This window comes from Bubalus kerabau, chromosome 19, assembly GCF_029407905.1.
Source record: "Bubalus kerabau isolate K-KA32 ecotype Philippines breed swamp buffalo chromosome 19, PCC_UOA_SB_1v2, whole genome shotgun sequence".
NCBI classification, from domain to species: Eukaryota; Metazoa; Chordata; class Mammalia; order Artiodactyla; family Bovidae; genus Bubalus; species Bubalus kerabau.
In genome coordinates, this window is record NC_073642.1 from 65,190,702 (window position 1) to 65,208,885 (window position 18,184).

The 18,184-nt window shown below is 56.6% G+C and overlaps 1 protein-coding gene across 1 annotated transcript in view; it reads left to right on the forward strand.

The window, feature by feature from the left end:
- Positions 1 to 16,155, forward strand: part of HHIPL1 (HHIP like 1) — a 31,612-nt gene extending 15,457 nt beyond the window's left edge. The window contains exons 6-9 of the mRNA XM_055556383.1: positions 2,581 to 2,726; positions 5,804 to 5,885; positions 9,419 to 9,501; positions 11,048 to 16,155. Of these exons, the coding sequence (XP_055412358.1) occupies positions 2,581 to 2,726; positions 5,804 to 5,885; positions 9,419 to 9,501; positions 11,048 to 11,568 (832 nt within the window). The 3' untranslated portion in view covers positions 11,569 to 16,155. The remainder of the gene's footprint in view (positions 1 to 2,580; positions 2,727 to 5,803; positions 5,886 to 9,418; positions 9,502 to 11,047) is intronic.
- The last annotated feature ends 2,029 nt before the right edge of the window (positions 16,156 to 18,184 follow it).

The window sequence follows — 18,184 nt, forward strand, 5'->3', positions numbered from 1 at the left end:
CTGACGTGGGTCAGACTCTTTCCCCTGGGGAGCTTACAGAGCCTCATGACCACCTGTTTCTCCCATTATACAGAGGGGGAAACTGAGGCCCAGAGAGCCCCAGGGAAGCCACACACCTGGCATGATGTTTTAAAATATAGCTGAGATGACCCGTGTCCAAAGCCTGGCATGCTAATTAGCTGTGTGACCTCAAGCCAGCTGCTTCACCTCTCTGAGCTTTAATTTCCTCATCTGCAAAATGATAATAGTACCTGCTTACTAAGCTTATTTGAGTCCTGTTCATATACATTTGGGGAAGTTCCCTGGTAGCTCAGACAGTAAAGCGTCTGCCTACAATGTGGGAGACCTGGGTTCGATCCCTGGGTCAGGAAGATCCTCTGGAGAAGGAAATGGCAACCCACTCCAGTATTCTTGCCTGGAAAATCCCATGGATGTAGGAGCCTGGTGGGCTGCAGTCCATGGGGTCTCAAAGAGTCGGACATGACTGAGCGACTTCACTTTCACTTTTCACTTTCATACATATTATAGCACTTAGAATCTAGAACATGCCCAGTTTCTGGTTGACTGGTTGTTGTTTTGTTTTATTAATAAAATGGAAGGATCTGTTGGTGATCTCAGGACCTTCCCAGCCTCCTGTGAAATGAATTTTTTTTTTTTTTTGGTTGCGCCGTGCAGCTTGAGGGCTTCCCTGGTGGCTCAGAGGATAAAGTGTCTGCCTGCAATGCAGGAGACCTGGGTTCAATCCCTGGGTTGGGAAGATCCCCTGGAGAAGGAAATGGCAACCCACTCCAGTACTCTTTCCTGGAGAATCCCATGGACAGAGGAGCCTGGCGGGCTACAGTCCATGAGGTCTGAGGACACGACTGAGCGAGACACTCCCCTCTCACTTCCATGCAGCTTGAAGAATCTTATTTCCCCAACCAGGGATCAAAACCAGGTCTCCTGTAGTGAAAGTGTGGAATCCTAACCACTGGATCACCAGTTCTTAATTATTCGCCTCTCCACATAAGGGCAGTTGAACAGGGTCTCTGTTCAGAGAGGAAGTAAGGAAGCCTGAGGCTGGCAGAATTCTTACTTCTTGCAGGCTGCTGAACTAGGGTGGGTTTGTGGCCATTTGTCTATAGCTGGAGCTGACAGAGAACCTTGACCTGGACCTCTGGTTGCTGGGTCCTTCTCCCAGCTTGGAGAGTCTCCCTCTGGACTCAGTTATCCCATCTGGAAAATGGGTCTAGATGAAACCTCTCTTTTTACCCTGATTCTCCTTTTACTCTTCTGCTACCCTCCTACCCCCACCCCAGGAATGTCCAAGTCACCTGAACATAGAAATTCAGTGAATTTTGCTGGCATTTCCCAAGCTCCTCTGCTGGGTCAGGCTTTATGCCAGGGCTAGAGCAACAAAGTTGAAGAACACCTCATACCCAAGTCAGGTGTGAGTCTCACTTGGTCCACTCGAGTCTGGCCTCAGAGAGCCCATGCTCTCTGGGGAAGCCCAGCACAGGAGCAGTCAGGAGGGCTTCTAGGAGGAGGGGCAACCAAGCAGGGCCTGAAAGTATCCATAGGCGACTAACAAGCGTAGAAGGGAGTAGGGCCAAAATCAGCATATTCTGAAGATGCCAAATTCTCTACTTTGGGAATTCCCTGGTAGTCCAGTGGTGAAGACTTTGCCTTCCACTGCAGGGGCCATGGATTCATCGCTGGTGGGGGGCTGAGATCCCATGTGCCTTGTGGCCCCGAAACACCAAAACATAAACAACAGAAGCAATATCACAACAAATCCAATGACTACTTTAAATGTGGTCCACATCAAAAACAAAAAACAGATTCTCCATTTCATGCTCCCAAGTGGAGGCAGCTCCCAAATCTATGCAGCCTCGGAGGCTTCTGAACTGGAAGTTGGCTCCTGACTGCCTCCTGCTGGTCAGTGGTTGGAACTGAACCGAGGAGGCTGAAACCAAGTTGGTCTTGTTCACCCACGTCCTTCTCCTGGGCTTCCCTGATGCCTCAGGCGGTAAAGAATCTGCCTGCAGTGTGGGAGACCTGCGTTAGATCCCTGGATTGGGAAGATCCCATGGAGGAGGGCATGACAACCCACTCCAGTGTTCTTGCCTGGAGAATCCCAAGGACAGAGGAGCCTGGCGGGCTGCAGTCCGTGGGGTCACAGAGTTGGACACGGCTGAGTGACTGAGCACCATGCTTCTCCTGCTGTGTACTGGGTTGGCCAAACAGTTTGCTCGGGCTTTTCCGTACATCTAACAGAAACACCCAAACTTTTCGGCTGACCCAACAGCCGGTGCTCAGTAAAGACTGCACGCAGGGCAGGCTTCCCGGATGTGCGGTCTGTGCGCTTGCACAGACGTGCTCAGCAGGGCCCACGCTCAGTTTAACGATCTGCCGTCACTGTCTTGAAACTTTTAGTACATTTTGAACAAGGGTCCTTGCATGCTTATTTTGCACTGGACCCTGCATATTATGTGCAGTCCTGGTTGCATGGCTAACAGATGAGTGGATGGGTGGGATGGTCGGTGGGCTTCCCCCAGGCACCCTGCCAGGCAGGACCCCTCAGCCCATCCTCCTTTGCAGGCGTCTGATGTCCCTCCGGGAGAACCCGGAGACAGGCCAGTGGCGGTACAGCGAGATCTGCATGGGCCGTGGCCAGACCTGCGCGTTCCCAGGCCTCATCAACAACTACTACCCACACATCATCTCCTTCGCCGAGGACGAGGCTGGTGAGCACTCCTGAGGCCCTTCCATCTGGGCTGCCCCTGCCTGGCACTGGCCCCCCACCCCTGGGTCCTTCTGGCCTGGGATTCCCCGGATGGCATCTCAGGCCTGAGTCACCTCCAGGCTGGAGGGTGACATGTTCAGAGGTCTTGAGCCTTGCCTGGGTGTCAGTTCTCACCTGTCTGAGCTTCCATTTCCTCATCTGGAAAATGGGAGCAGTGGTTCCCCACTCCCACCATGGGCAGTTACTGGGAGGGATCACGTGACCCCACAGGTAAGAGTCCAGGGAGGTTATGGGGCCAGGAACGGGTGTGATGGTGGAAAGGCAGGCAAGTGGCGGGAGAGTGCCTCCCTGGGGACCCCCAGCACCCTGGATTCCTGATGGCAAATGCACTGGGGCCTATGGATGAAGCCGCATTGTCCTCGGAGTGTGGTGGGCACTGCTTTCTTGCCTGTTAGTGGGTCCCCTGTTCAGGCGCTTGTGTTTTCAATGCCAGGAGCAGAGGGGGAGGGGAGAGGAAGAAGGACCCTGGGGCCTGGATCCCGCCTTTGTCCTTGGCCCCGGATTGTCCCTGAACAAAAGCCGAGGGGCCCCCAGTGGGGCCTGGTGGATGCTTGGCCAGGTTACTAGGCAACACCCTCCCGAGGACCTTTCGAGAGGTGTCCCCCCGCAGGGCCCAGTGCCCAGAGCCCCCAGGCCTAAGTCTGGGAAACCTTTGTTGAACCGACACTCGTCAGAATCTAAGTTTTCACAGGGCAGCCCCAGCCCCCACTGCCCCTCCTAAGCCCACTGGGCCCTTGAAAGCCTTTTCTTTTGGTCAGTAGGGGGTTAACATGTTTTGGAAGGGGGGGTGCCCTTCCCGGTGCACCCCCCACAGAGCTCAGACCCAGAGGCAGGCCCAGGGGGCCCTTCTGAGTGACACGGAGGGCCAGGAGGAGGCCCCTCAAAGACAGACAGGCCGAGGGACAGCCTGCTGGTGAGGCAGGCAGGCGGCCCCTGAAGGTACAGAGACCCGGGGAGCTGAGGCCTGCAAACTGCCCCAGCTCCCTGCAGCCTCCGCCTCTCGGCTTGATCTTCTGATGCTTGTAAATTGCACAACAAGGACCTCTGCTGGCCCAGTGTCCTCCAGGGACAGTCCACACTGCAGAGACCAGGAGGACGGCGTGGCCCTGGGCAGAGCTTAGCAGTGCCATCAGGGATCCCTGGCTGCGCATGGGGTTGGGGGGGCCATGGCTTCCCACAGATTAAGGCTGGATGGGGCCTTAGGGTGCGCCCGTCCAATGCTGTCACTTTACGGATGGGGGAACTGAGGCTGGCTCTCCTGCCCGGTCTTGGGATGGGGGAGTGGAGTGGGGCACTGGACACAGCCTGGCCCCCCGAGGCCTCCCAGAGCAGGGTCTCAAGCTGGAGCTCTGTCAGGCAAAGGCAGTCGATGGAGAAGTGCATCGAGGTCAAGGGGGCAGCACGTGCGGGGACCCCAAGTTCCTTCAGGGCCTGGAGTGTAGGTTCAAGGAGGGCTGCCCATCCAGGGAAGAGCCAGGCCGCTCCCAAGGCCTCTCTCCAGAAAGGGGCCCAGAGACCGGAAGTGATGGCTCAAGTTCACAGCTGTGCCTGTGGACTCTCCAGCAGGGACCAGCTTGCTGGGACCCTGCTCCCTCCTACAGGGTGCATCCACCTTGTGGGCCTATTCCACCCCACCACCCCCACCAAGGTAGGGCTGGGGCTCCTGGAGGGAGGAGTCAGAGGGCATTGACAGCTCAGCATCCTGCCCTGCCCAGCCCCCAGTTCCCCTGACAGCTGGCTCTACCCTAGTTACACAGGTCACCTCTCAAGAGTCTTCCCCTTCAAGAATTCTCCAGGTTTCCTGGGTCTTGATTATCAGACACCACCATCATGTAGCCCTCCATGACTGCACCAGTCACCAGGGTCATGCTTTCCTCCAAGCTCCCATCTCACTGCCTGTCCCAGACTCTCCTTGGGGAATCCACCCCTGCCCCCATCCTGGGGAGAGCTCTTCGCTGCCCCTTACGGGATGGGAGGTATTAGCACGGCTGAACCATCACACTGAGCCACGTGTGGCTGTGTCTAGGCCTCCCAGCTACCACGTGTCCTACATCAGCGTGGGCTTGGGGGCAGCAGATGTTTCTGAGTTCAGGGCCTGCTTAACCATTCACCGGCTGTGTGACTTTGGGCAAGTCACTTGACCTCTCTGAGCCTCTATTGTCTCATCTGTACATTGAGAATAATGAAACCTACTTCTTGGACATTTGTACCTGTGGCAGCAAGGGCCAGGGGGTGGGATAAGGGTGAGGAGAGAGCAGAGAACTCAATTCCCCTGAGAGCATCCATGGTCCAGGTGCTCGTGATTCCACCTCTACAAACTGAGGCTGAGGGGGGCTGTCCCAGAGCCGTGGGAGCTCACGGGGGGCCAAGTGCTGGGGCTGGGATTCACACTGGAGACTCCCCAGGCTTGTGCTCTTCTGCCCCTGCTACCAGCCTGGGAGGTGCCTGCTGCTCCGTGGAGAGAAGGGGCGCCCTGTCCCCAAGGGCCAGGCAGGACCTGGACCCTGGGTGCCCGTGACAATAACAATGGAAGTAATAGTTCATACTGATGGAGCAGGTGCCCCACGCTCTTGTTATCCTCACAACAGCCCTACAAGGCAGGCCTGTGGGGGAATGCGGAAGCTGGTCACCAGTAAGCAGTCGGTGGGGAGCTGGGCTGTGGACCCCCACTGGTGCTCAGAGGTGTGTGTGCTGGGCATGAGACCAGGCAGGGACCAGGGGTGGGGTCCCTGGGGTCACCAGGAAGGAGGCACGAGCAGAGGTCAGAGCCGGGGTGGGCGCGGGCAGAATGGCCAGCACCCCAGGAAGCTGTGCTGCAGAGACCCCAGGGTGCGTTTGGATGCCTTTCTCAGCCTCGTTTCCCTTTTCTGGGGACTGGAGAGGTGCACTGACCCGGAGCATCTCCCCTCCTGGCTCACTGAGGTTGGGGTGCGTCCCAGAGCCTGAGGTGGGGGCGTGGGGCTGGCCCAGATGGTGTTCCAGGCAGCATCTCACCCTTTGCCTTGCGTCTTGTTCCAGGGGAGCTGTACTTCATGTCAACGGGCATGCCAAGTGCCACTGTGGCACGTGGGGTGGTCTACAAGATGATTGACCCTTCCAGGTGAGTACCCGCCTCCCGCCCAGCCCGCCCCTAGAGGGCCTGAGCCCCTTCTGTCTGCCAGGAGCACTCCCCTCCGTTACCGCACTTCCCCTCTCTACCGCGTCCTAAGCTGGGTATGATTAACACCCCCATTTTTCTGAAGAGAAAAGTGAGGCCCAGAGAGGGGAAGTGACTAGCTAAGCTCATACTGCTGGTAAGGGCAGATCTAAGATTCAGAACCTATCTGCCAGCCTCGAAGTCCTGCTGTATTCATAGGTGGCGCTATTGGTTAAAAAAAAAGAAAAACCACCTGCCAACGCAGGAGATGCCAGAGATGCAGGTTTGATCCCTGGGTCAGGAAGATCCCCTGGAGGAGGGCATGGCAACCCACTCCTGTATTCTTGCCTGAAAAATCCCATGGAGAGAGGAGCCTGGCGGGCTACAGTCCCTGGGGCTGCAAACAATCAGACACAACTGAAGCAATCTAGCACGCACGCTTCCATCCTTAGAAAGGTGCCAAAGATACCAGTGGGGGCTGATAACCATGGACCCCACCATCACATTTTAAAAAACTCTTAAAAAATTTTTAAAACAGTTTTTGTTTTACAAATAAGTTGCCATGATAGCACAGTTTGCCACATAGCCACCATTCAGTATTCCCTATTATTATGGTACATTTGTCATGATTAAGGGCTTCCCCTGTGGCTCAGATGGAAAAGAATCTTCCTGCAATGCAGGAGAACCAGGTTCGATTCCCTGGTCAGGAAGATCTCCTAGAGAAGGGAATGGCAACCCACTCCAGTATTCTTGCCTGGAGAATTCCGTGGACAGGGCACCCTGGTGGGTTACAATCGATGGGGTCTGAAGACTCAGACACATCTGAGCAACTAACACCATTGCAGTTAATGAACCGATACTGGTACTTTACTATTCACTAAATGCCACACTTTCTAAAAAGTCAGGTACCTCCATACTTTAAAAAAAAAAAAAAGGATTCCTCTGGTTTTTCCCTCCTTTGCTTTGGGATTCCATCCAGAATTCCACGTGGTATTTAGTTACTGTGTCTCTTTAGCTTTCTCTGGTCTGTGACCCTCTCTCAGACATTCCTCGTTTACCACACTGTTTTGTTGAAAGCACAGAGCTCTTCATTACTGACATAACTATCAAGAAAAACATAAGTGCTTGCTTCTTTCCCTCCTCTGAGGTCCTGGCCCCGTTTGGATTGCTGGCGTTGTGGAGGAACCCATGCAGACTTTGCATTTTTCTTCGTAGGTCTGTCCTTATTTTGCATAAACATTTCCACTTTGCAACATCACCCTCAGAAGGCTCGTTTTTGATGGCTGCATAATTTTATGTTGAGTCACTGTGCCGTGACTGCCTTATCCATCCCTTGGACATTTAGGTTATTTCCAATTTGGAGGGGAAAAATGCTTCTCTAAGGAAATATCACCTAATTCATTCCAGATGCTGCCTGAAACCCACCAACTCCTTTAGTCTGTACAGCATCCCTCTGGGCTCATGCATGCAAGATCAGTCTTTTCAGTCATGTCCAAGTCTTTGTGACCCCAAGGACTGTAGCCTGTCAGGCTCCTCTGTCCATTGGATTTTTCAGGCAAGAATACTGGAGTGGGTTGCCATTACCTCCTCCAGGGGGTCTTCCTGACCCAGGGACCAAATCTGCGTCTCTTGCATCTCCTGCATTGGCAGGAGGATTCTTTACCACTAGCGCCACCTGGGAAGGGTAGCTATTCCCTCCTCCAGGGGATCTTCCCAACCTAGGGATCAACCCCACATCCCTTGCAGCTCTCTGGACTCACGACCCTCTTACAACAGAGGGACCTGAGGCTTAGGGATCTCTGCTGAAGGTCTCATGGGTCAGAGGAACAGGCAAGACGCTAGACTCCCCTTTCCCGCACCCTCTCTGACCCTTCTCATCCCTTGCACTTTTCTCTTTTGGAATCCACATTCAGTTTTTGCACCCACAACATATGGCAGGGGGGCCGCATTCCAGAACATTTGGAAAATGAAGAAATGGGAAGCAGAGAGGGTAGGGTGGGGGTCCTCTGCCCAAACATAGCCACTGTGGGATTTTACTGGGTGCATCTCCTACCCTTTGGCAAAACAAAAAATTTTTTACGTAATTTCCTTAAGGAACAAAACCCAGCTGGGTTGGTCTGACGCGTGTGGCTATTATCTGGAGCTCAGAGTAGCCGGAAAAACCACCCTTTCTGCAGCTTGGAGAAGGATGTGAACCGGGCTGTGTTTCAGCCTCGGTGGGAGGGGGGAAACAGCCCACGTCCCCCCCTCGCTTTCTCCCTTCTGCCGGGGCTGTTTGAAAGCCACCCGGGGTCACGTGGCTGCTTCAGCCTTTGGGCTTTCCCCTCGTGCTCCTGGAACCCATTGAAGTCTTGGACCCACGTGGGCTGGTCCCAGAATAGGGTCGGTCCCATTCAAAGACTCACAGATCAACGGCCAGAAGCTCATTAAAATGGGATTCCATTCCTTCCTTGTGCCCCTCCAAGATGTCCAAGGAGACCCAATTCAGAGCCCTGGCAACCCTTCTCAGGCTCTTTTTTCTCCTGGCGCTCTCCAACCTGGCACTCCAAGGCCCCCCCAGTTCCCTCAGCTCTGCCGCCAGCCCCGAGGCTCTCTCTCTCTCCGCTTTATTCTTCAGATCAACTTAACCTTTCCCTTTGATTCTGTATCACCAGAAATCTCAGAACCAGAGGGGCAGGGAGAGACCCTCCTCAAAGACCGTGGGGGACAGGGGCCAGGGAAAGATGCAGGGATGGGCCTGCAGTGGCAGATACAGGAGTCAGACCCGGCTGCTGGGGAGGGAGAGTGGGACACTTGATCTCATCCCAAGCACGCTTCATGCCCTGAGTTAGCAGTGGCCACCAGGGCCCTCGTGCACTTCAGGCAGAGGCCTGAGTGGGTGTTCGGCAGGCTGTTCAGGGATCTTCCTGTCCTAGGGTCAGGCTCTTGGGGTCTGGGAGGCGTGTGCAGCAGGAGTGTGCTGTTGGGTCCAACTCTCGTAGCCCGCCAGGCTCCTCCGTCCAGAGCTTCTCCATCAAGAACACTGGAGTGGGTTGCCATTTCCTTCTCCAGGGGATCTTCCCAACCCAGGGATCGAACCTCTGTATCTGGAGTCTCCTGCAATGGCAGGCAGATTCTTTACCACTGAGCCACCTGGGTGAAAGTGAAAGTCGCTCAGTCCTGTCCGACTCTTTGCGACCCCATGGACTATACAGCCCATGGAATTCTCTAGGCCAGAATACTGGAGTGGGTAGCCTTTCCCTTCTCCAGGGGATCTTCTGAACCCAGGGATCAAACCCAGGTCTCCTGCACTGCAGGTGGATTCTTTGCCACTGAGCCACCTGGGTGCTGCTCCATGAATGGCCACCCTTGTTACTGTCCACACCGGCCCAGGCCTGAACGCACACCAGCCCTTCCCCTTCACGCGTGGCTGCAGGGGGTGGGTGGTCCCAGAGGGACACACTCAGGGTGAGCTCCCAGGGGGGTGGGGTGACTCATGGTGTCCTGTGTGTCGGCAGACGGGCACCACCGGGCAAGTGTCAGATCCAGCCCTCCTGGGTGAAGGTCAGGAGCCGCCTCATCCCCTTCGTGCCCAAAGAAAGTAAGTGCCTGCCAGTGGGAGACACAGAGGGGGTTTCCGCAGCCCACACTTGCCCCTCCCCCCCCCCCCCAGATGTGCATGCTCCTGGCTGGGTCTGGATGCCTTTCCTCGGCTCCCTCACTGTGCCCAGCACTGTGCCCGGTGCACAGCAGACACTCGGAGGGCATGGAACTCCTGAAACTCCCTCCCCCTGGTGTGTGTCAGTCCCAGGCCACGGTAGGCAGCTCCAAGGGGCTGCAGGCGTCAGAACCCATGTGACGAAGGGAGAGATAGTGGGTCCCAGGCAAGGTTCACTCAGAGTTCTAGGGAGGGGCAGAGAAAGGAGGCATATCTATATGTGAGCGAGCGTGGAAAGAATTATTCTCAGCACAAGGGCACCTAGGGGAGGGGACGTTTGGGCCAGGTCTGCTATAAGCTGGTTCTCTTTTTGACAAGCTTCGTGGGGAGGGAAGGGGTACCAATCCTCCGGAGGGGCCAGGCAAGGCCACAATGACTGCCCGTGGGATCTGGGGCCCTCTGAAGAGGGTATGCCCCGAGGAGGGGCTGTTCCCCTGGGCTCAAGCTAGGTGGGAACGGAGACAGACCCTGTGTTGTCAGATCTTCCAGTTCTTGAGAAAAGCAGGATATGTATGCTTGCATCCATCCAGCACATGTATGTGCTTCAATCTGGGGCTTTAACGCTGAGCAAGCAGATATGGTCCCTGCCTTCTTGGGTTGTTATTGTACAATCTCCTGATTTGGAAAAATTTGGCAACTAGTTCACAATTTTAAAAACCACCCTGTGGGCCAAAGGAAATACTTTAGTGGGCTGAGTGTGCCCAGCAGGTCTCCAGCTGGCAGACTGGAGTTGGGGGTGGGGGGGCAGGAAGAGGGGGACTAGGCGGCAGGGCGGTGGGGGTACCTGGCCCTGAAGAAGGGGCGCCCTGCCGCCTGGAGAAGGAGTTTGGGGGAAGGGGTGAGCTGGGTGTTCAGGGGTGGGAGGTAATTCTAGCCGCAGTTGATTTCAAACCTTGGCCCTTTCCCACTCAATCGTGCAGTAGATTCTGCTCTTCTGTGAGGTCCCGGCTCTGTGCTGGATGCCGAGGCTACAGGAGAAGTCAGACCAGGCCCTGTCCTGGCTGGGGCAGACAGAGAAGTCATTTAGTGTCCCAGGCCCCATGGGAGAAGTTGTGCGGGGCGTCTCCGGGACCCAGAGCCTGGAGGAGCTGGAGCGGGTAGGGGCGGGCAGGGAAGGGCCTGGAGCTGATGAGGGTTGAGCCTGGGTGGGGAGGAAGGTGTGGTCCAGAGGTGGGGGAAGGGCGGCCTGGGCAGTGAAGGCAGCAGCAGGGCTTTGCAGAATGACCCGAGAAGCGCCTAGCCCCAGCTCCAGGTTGGCATCTGTGGGGTCAGGGTGACCCCAGAAGCACTGTTGGGGACCTCATTCTCAGGGTCTGAGCAGAGGGCAGAACCAGGACATCTTTCCCTGGGGTCTGCCTTCCGAGGTGGAGGACTGGGGTGGGCTGGGGCGGCCGGGGTCCCTCTGACCGCAGGCTCTTCCTCTGTGCAGAGTTCATCCGGAGGACGGAGAGCACCCCACGGCCCACCAAGGCTCCCCGCCGCAGCCGCCCCACAGCCGCTCCGCCGGCGCCCACCCCACGGCCCCCACGGCCCACCTCGCGCCCCGGGCGCCGTCGGGGCAGCGGGCGGCGGCGGGGACGGCCCGGCACAGCTGACCCCGAGCCCTCGAACGGCGCAGTGCGCCTGGTGCGGCCGGCGGGCCTCAGCCCGGGCCGTGGGCGCGTGGAGGTGTTCGCGGGGGGACGCTGGGGCACCGTGTGCGACGACGCCTGGGACACCAAGGCGGCGGCCGTCGTGTGCCGCCAGCTGGGCTTTCTGTACGCTGCGCGGGCCGCCAAGCGCGCCGAGTTTGGCGAGGGGCGCACGCTGCCCATCCTGCTGGACGACGTGCGCTGCACGGGAAGCGAGCGCAACCTGCTGGAGTGCGCGCACGCCGGCCTGGGCTTGCACAACTGCGGCCACCAGGAGGATGCCGGTGTCGTATGCAGCCGCGAGGACCCCGATCTGTAGGCGAGCACCGTCCGGCCGGAGCCCTCCACCCAGGGTGCGCGCCTGGTGCGTGCGCCGGGGTCCGAGGGTGGAGCGGAACCTGGGGCGGGTGCCCGGGGTGACCCATCTGCAATGCTGTCCCCTGGATGCGTGGGAGGCGTGTGCTGTGCGCACGTGTTCTCTCTGTGTTTCTGCCCCTGCATCTACCCGGAAGCGGCAGAGTGTGTGGTGGGGGTGGGGGTGGTCCCTGTGGGCGCAGGTGTGGTCCCTGTGGGCCCCGTGGTTCTGGGTAGAGGTGTTCTTACCTCCAAGCATCTCAAGCAGCGGGCCAGGAGCACAGCCTGAGCACCGAGGGCAGCTGCCCTTCAAGGGTGGACCTGACCACTGGCTGCATTAACGGAGGTCTGCTGGTGGATGGAGGGAGGGGACCAGGACTGCCCTGCTCGGCCAGGGAGTGGAAGGCCCGCCAACCAGCTGGACCATGGCCTGAGAAATGCTACCCAAAGGATGTGGACTGGTGGCCTGGCAGTCAGAGTTGTGGAGGAGAACCTGAAGGCATCTAGTGGGGACAAGGGAGGTCATCAGATGGGTGGGTCCAGGGTGACCCATGGGCGGTGGGAGTCAGGCTGCCCTGGGGAGGGCAGGCAGGGGGCACTAGGTGACTTCAGGGAGAAGCCTCCAGGGCCCAGCCAGTCCAGGCATCATGGTTGCTGGTGAGGCTTCAGGTCTCTCCACTTTCAAGCCTGTGCCAGGGCCACCTGTCTCATCTCCATCCCCCCACCCCAGCCCCTCAGTGAAATCCCAGGGAACCTTCCGCTTCCTCCCGGCCCTACTCCAGGGGCTGGCCAGGCTATGGACCCAACAAGACTACTGATGCTCTGTCACCCAGGGCTGTGCCAACATCGTGACTGTTTACAAACCCTCCTTCCCGCCTCTTTTCTCTGACTGGAAGCTGGGGGTGGGGTGGGAGAAGGGGCCCCCAGCCTGCAGTTGCCCTCCTGCTCACAGCTGGAAGTTCCTTTGCCCATGGATGGCCCCAGCCTGGGCTCATGCTAGGCCTGTCCAGGGGTATCGGTGTGGCTGGGTTCAGCCTCTGATGGGGGCCAGGGAGGAGAAGCAGAAGGGTGGTCACTGGGCAGTGAGGACGGATATGGCCCATGTCCGGGAGGGGGTTGCTGAGAGGGCTCCGGATGGGGCATCCCAACCCAACCTGGGTGTTGTCCTGAGAGTGCAGCTGGCACTGGGTGGCGTGCCTGGCAGAAAAAATGGTGCAGGCAGAAGCCTGTCAGGGTCTCCCAGCTGCTCGATGAAGCTCATTGTGGAGTATGAGGCTGCAGAGAAAAGCTTTAAGGGTTCTTGCCCGGAGAATCCCATGGCCAGAGGAGCCTGGCAAGCTGCACAGTCCATGGGGTCGTAACAGTCGGACACGACTTAGCGACTGAACCACAACCACCACCACCCTCTCCAACTCCTCCTATCTCTGCCCTAAGTGGGGATGGCGAGGGCCCCAAACCCTTGTGGCTCGTCTAACCCTGTTAAGCCCCACCTGGAAACCACAATTAACCCCCCACAGGGTGTGGCTTCTTCATAAGAACGTGCAGCACGCCTGAACTCATTCAATCCTCAAAACAGCCCTCGTCCTCCCCAATTACAGATGGGGAAACTGAGGGTCACAGAACTTCAATATCTTAGTTGAGATATCACCCTGCTAGGGAGAGGGAGGCCAGATTTGAACATGAGCTGATTAGCCCTAATACCTGCCAGCACCTGAACCACTGAAGCCCCTGGCTATACCCGCAGAAAGTCTCAGCTTGGCCCAGGGTCCCCCTGCCCCCTACTGCGGGCTGCCGGGCTCTCCAGGAAGTAACTGATGGAGACCCCTGTGGGTCTCCACGGGCAAGCAGGTGGCCCATGGGGACCATCCAAGCTGAACTCCTTACTGGGCAGCTGGGGGAGTGAACCTGGGAGGCTGAGTGTCCGAGGCCTTTGTTCAGATGGGGCTGACCTAAGACTAGAGTACAGGGGAGGCAGGGTGGCCCCCAGGACCCTCAGAGAACCTGAAGACCCATCACCCCCTCAGGCTCTGAATGAGGCTGAGGCTGCAGCCTGACTCCTGAGAAGGAGGCTCACAGACTCGCTGCTCTTTCGTTAGTAGTAACAAGGGCAGGTAGCTGACATTGGCTGAACACTTACTGTGCCAGGTGCTGTCCTAAAGGTTTTACATATTAGTCACTCTTCAATCCTCTTATTAACCCTAGGAGGTAGGTGCTGTGGACACCTTCCCACCCATTTTACAGATGTGGAAGCTGAGGCCCCGGGGCCTGAGTTACTTGCCCAATGTCACATAGCCAATGTTAGAAACCAGGCTTTGGGCCTGGTCATGTGTAGTTGGGGACACGGCTCCAGGGAGGGGCAGAGTTGGGCGCAGACTCCCCGTCCAGTGCTCCTCTTATTCTGCCGCCAGCCTCAGCAAGTGGAGGGAGCAATCACAAGTGACCCTGTCCCCCAGGGACTTGGCTCCTGACCTCCGAGTCTTCCAAGGTCTCTGGGGATGGAGGTGGGTCTGGGCCAATGTTCCCCCTACTCTCTAGAGGCCTCTTCCCTCATCCCCTCTAAGCTGGGCTCCGGTCAGCAGCTAGAGTGATCTCTCAGAACCTTCCCAGAGAGGGCCTGCCTCCGCCCAGCGTCACACAGCTCAGTCTGGAGCCCTTGGAGTCACCGCTGCAGGGATGTCCCAGGTGTGGCCCAGAGCCAAAGACTGCATCCTAGGTGTCAGCCTAAGGTAACAATACTCCAGGTCCCCGGTTGGCCTCATTCATTCCCTGTTTACCTGCATCCCTTCAGCAAGCCCCCTCCGGGCAGGGCCCTGGTGACCACCTTTCTCCTCTAATGAGGAAGTGCCCACTGCCCCCAGGTGCTGGACAGCTAGAGTCAGTGGCTGAAGGCCACCGAGATACGGGGCAATTTCCAACTCTGTAAGGCATTTCTGTGTTTCCACCTTGCAAATGCTTGGCTTGGAGACAATGCCTGAGATACTAGAGAGCAGGGTTCCAGCCTTGACTGTGTGACCTTAGAAAGGTCACTTAGCCTCTCTGAGTCTCATTGGAAAGCAGCCGTAATCAGCAGGATTGTTGGAAGAAAAAAATGAGACAATCTTTACAGACATGCCCAGGCTGTTCCATGTTGTTTTCTCGATGGAAAACTTAGTAATAGGTTGGTGGTGTTCACACCTACTAGTCAGCAGCACAAGACAGGGTGGGGAGGGGCATGCCACGTGGAGAGACCAGCGTGAGAATGATCCAGTGGCAAATCCTTAACTTGGAGGGGGGAAGATGAGCCCCTTCAGCTCACATGGAGAACCCACATCTTCCTGAGGGAGCATCTGTCCGCTCATGCCCTGCTGAGGACTAGCCTCAGGTGTGCAGGATCATTTAATCCTCACATTTACTCCATGTGGTACCCCGACACTTGGAAGAAAAAAATGTTGCCTACCATTCCAGGTAAACAAGGAATGTTGCCTGCCATCAAGCCATCAGCCACTGCAGCCACCCCTACGGTGTGCCATGAGGGATTTTCAAGCTGGAGAAAAACTGGACACTGGCCTTATATAGTTAAGATGTGTTTGTTGCTGTTCAGTCGCTAAGTTGTGTTCGACTCTTTGCAGTCCCATGGGCTGCAGCCTGCCAGGATCCCCGTTCCTCACTATCTCCTAGAGTTTACCCAAGTTCATGGGCAAGGTTGCTCAGGATGCCTATCTGAGCCCAGACTCTTGTGTGTCCAGCACTAAAATCATTAACTTGAGATGTCTGTTTTTTATGGTTAGCAGTCATCTTTTGATGTTCGACTACATGTTTTTTACTTTTGCAAAAACTCATATATATATTAATATATGGTGGTAGTGGTTGTTTTTGCCAAGTCATGTCCAACTCCTCCGACCCAGTGGACTGTAGCCCGCCAGGCTCCTCTGTCCATGGATTTCGCAGGCAAGAATGCTGGAGTGGGTAGCCATTTCCTTCTCCAGAGGATCATCTCAACCCAGGGATTGAGCTCACCTCTATATTTACGGGGTTTCCCAGGTGGCGCTAGTGGTAAAGAACCTGCCTGCCAACATAGGAGACATTATATCTTTATCTATAGCAGCAGTGTTTAGTCGCTCAGTCCTGGACATTATATATTCATCTCTAGTAGCAGTGCTTAGTCGCTCAGTCCTGTCCGACTCTGTGACCCCATGGACTGTAGCCCACCAGGCTCCTCTGTTCATGGGGATTCTCCAGGCAGGAATACTGGAGTGGGTTGCCATGCCCTTCTCCAGGGGATCTTCCCAACCCAGGGATCGAACCTGGGTCTCCCACATTGCAGGTGGATTCTTTACCGGCTGAGCCACCAGGGAATATATCTTTCTCCTCCCTTACTTCTTTGGAACAGTTCCTCAGGGCTATCTGAGAGGTAATCTCAGGCTTTAGTCCACAGTAATGTCCCCAAATCAAACATAACTCCCAGCTTTTAGGTTGTACATTTCTCTCACGGTCAGCCATCCCTAACCAGGTGATCTCCAGGGTGGCTGTGTAACTGGGTCCCAGTTCAGAGAGGAAGTGGACTTTGAGCCAAGGAGCCTGCTCTTTCTTGTTCCCTGGGCTACCGCTGGACCTGTGCCCTGCCAGACCACTCAAGTGGAAGCAGCCACTTCAGAGCCATTTCTTCTGCCTGCACCTCCCTCAGTGATTCCTGCTGGGAAACCACTTCCGGTATGGAAGCCACATGGCCAGTGTCCACCACAGTGGGTAGCATTTGTCCAGACCTTCCCAGAGAAGGGCCGGGTGGTTGGCCACGTGCTTCCAGGCGGTGCCCTCTGCTGGGGACTCCCCAGCAAAGGGCCTCCCACCTGGGCCTCAGTGTTTGGTCCCAACACTCTCTGCTGCTCCCAGGAGAGCTGGGAGGATCAGAGGAGATGGTGAAGGGACAGAGCCAGAGGTCACTGGTGTTGACCTATGCACCCACTTCTCTTCCTTCCTTAGTTGGACAGGCTCGCACTCACAAATGTACCCTGAGGCTGTTCCATGGCCGCCCTGCACTGTGGCCAGAGCAGGTTAAGATCTGACCCTGGCTTCCCAGTTGGCGCTAGTGGTAAAGAATCTGCCTGCCACTGCAGGAGATGAAAGAGACATGGGTTCAATCCCTGGGTTTCAAAGATCCCTTGGAGAAGGAAATGGCAACCTGCTCCAATATTCTTGTCTGGAAAATTCCATGGACAGGGAAGTCTGGTGGACTGTAGTCTAGGGGGTCGAAAAGAGTCACACACAACCGAGTACACACGCTGCCCTCAAGGAACAGTCGTCTGGCGTCCTACCTTCAAATGGCCCTGACCCCTGGAAGTTTCGCAATCTAGAAGGGTCTGTCTGCTCTCCCTGCCTGCCTCTCCCCTGCTCCACAGGGCCAGCCAGTGCGTGCCTGTGGCTGCTTCTCACCACCACATGCGGCATCTCTCAGCCCTAGGGAGAGGCTGGTGCAGTCTCTGAGCTGGGATAGACATCCAGCTTGCAGTGGGGGTAGGGGGGTCTCCTCTGTGCTTGACCCAGTTCTTAAACCTTGGCTCTCTCTGGCACCCTGTATCCCACACACTGTGAACACTCATGCCCGTGGTGGGGACTGTCCCCAGCTGTACCTGGAAAGGAGGTATACAGCCTTTCTCTATTTTTCCCAAATCTCTCAGGATTCTGGCCCACGAGTGGGGCAGGGGAGTGTCCTTTTCTCAGAAACCCAGAAACATCTAAACTCTTTGGACGCCTCCGCCCTGGACTGGAGGATCTCTATCTGGATGAGAACGGGGGCGGGGGCGGGGGCGGGGGGTGGGGAGGCACACATGGCCCTTTCCATCTACTCCTTTTATCCTGGGTCACTCCTGAGTATAAAAATTGGGAGCTAAAAAGCCCCAGACTGAAGAGCTGGGCTCTTCTTGGATCATACCTGGACGGGTAAGAAGAAACAGGTTATAAAAGGGAAGGAGGTCTTGGTTATTAGTTCAAAGATACCCTTTGGCCACCCTGGGCACACTTCCCGTTTTCCGCTGGCCTGGGACTTTTAGCACGCAGATTTTCAACCACTCCAACTCTAGCTCCTTCGGACCTGGATCAACGCCTGGGACATTGCACCCGCGGTCCCCCACTGGGGCTTCCCCTTGGTCTGGGTGGCAGCCTCGGGTCCAGCCGTGTGCTCTTCACTCACAGACACAGGCCTCCCTGTGTGCCCAGGGTCCTTTTCACCTGCCCCGTGAAGGGGACACCCATTTTGGAGGTTGGGGCTTCCAGAGAGAAGTCTGGGAACAGTCGGCGTAATACAGAAATTTGGAGGCTGGGATGGGGTTTCCAGGAAGGTTTAGGGAGAAAAGAAGGGGCCTGGGACTGCGCGCGTTAAAAGGCCATTATTCGCCAAGGAGGGCGGACAAGACAGCAGGATTTAGCGCCGCCGCCAGGGCAGTAAGAGAGAAGGAATTAAAGTTGCCAGGGACAACGCGTTCTGGGCGGAGCTGCTGTTGGGGTGGAGCTTTAGAGGTATGGGCGGAGCCTGGGAGGCGGAGAGAGGGCGGGGCTGAGGGGGGTCTGGGCCAGAAGCCTAGTTGTGATTGGTGGAGATCACGTGC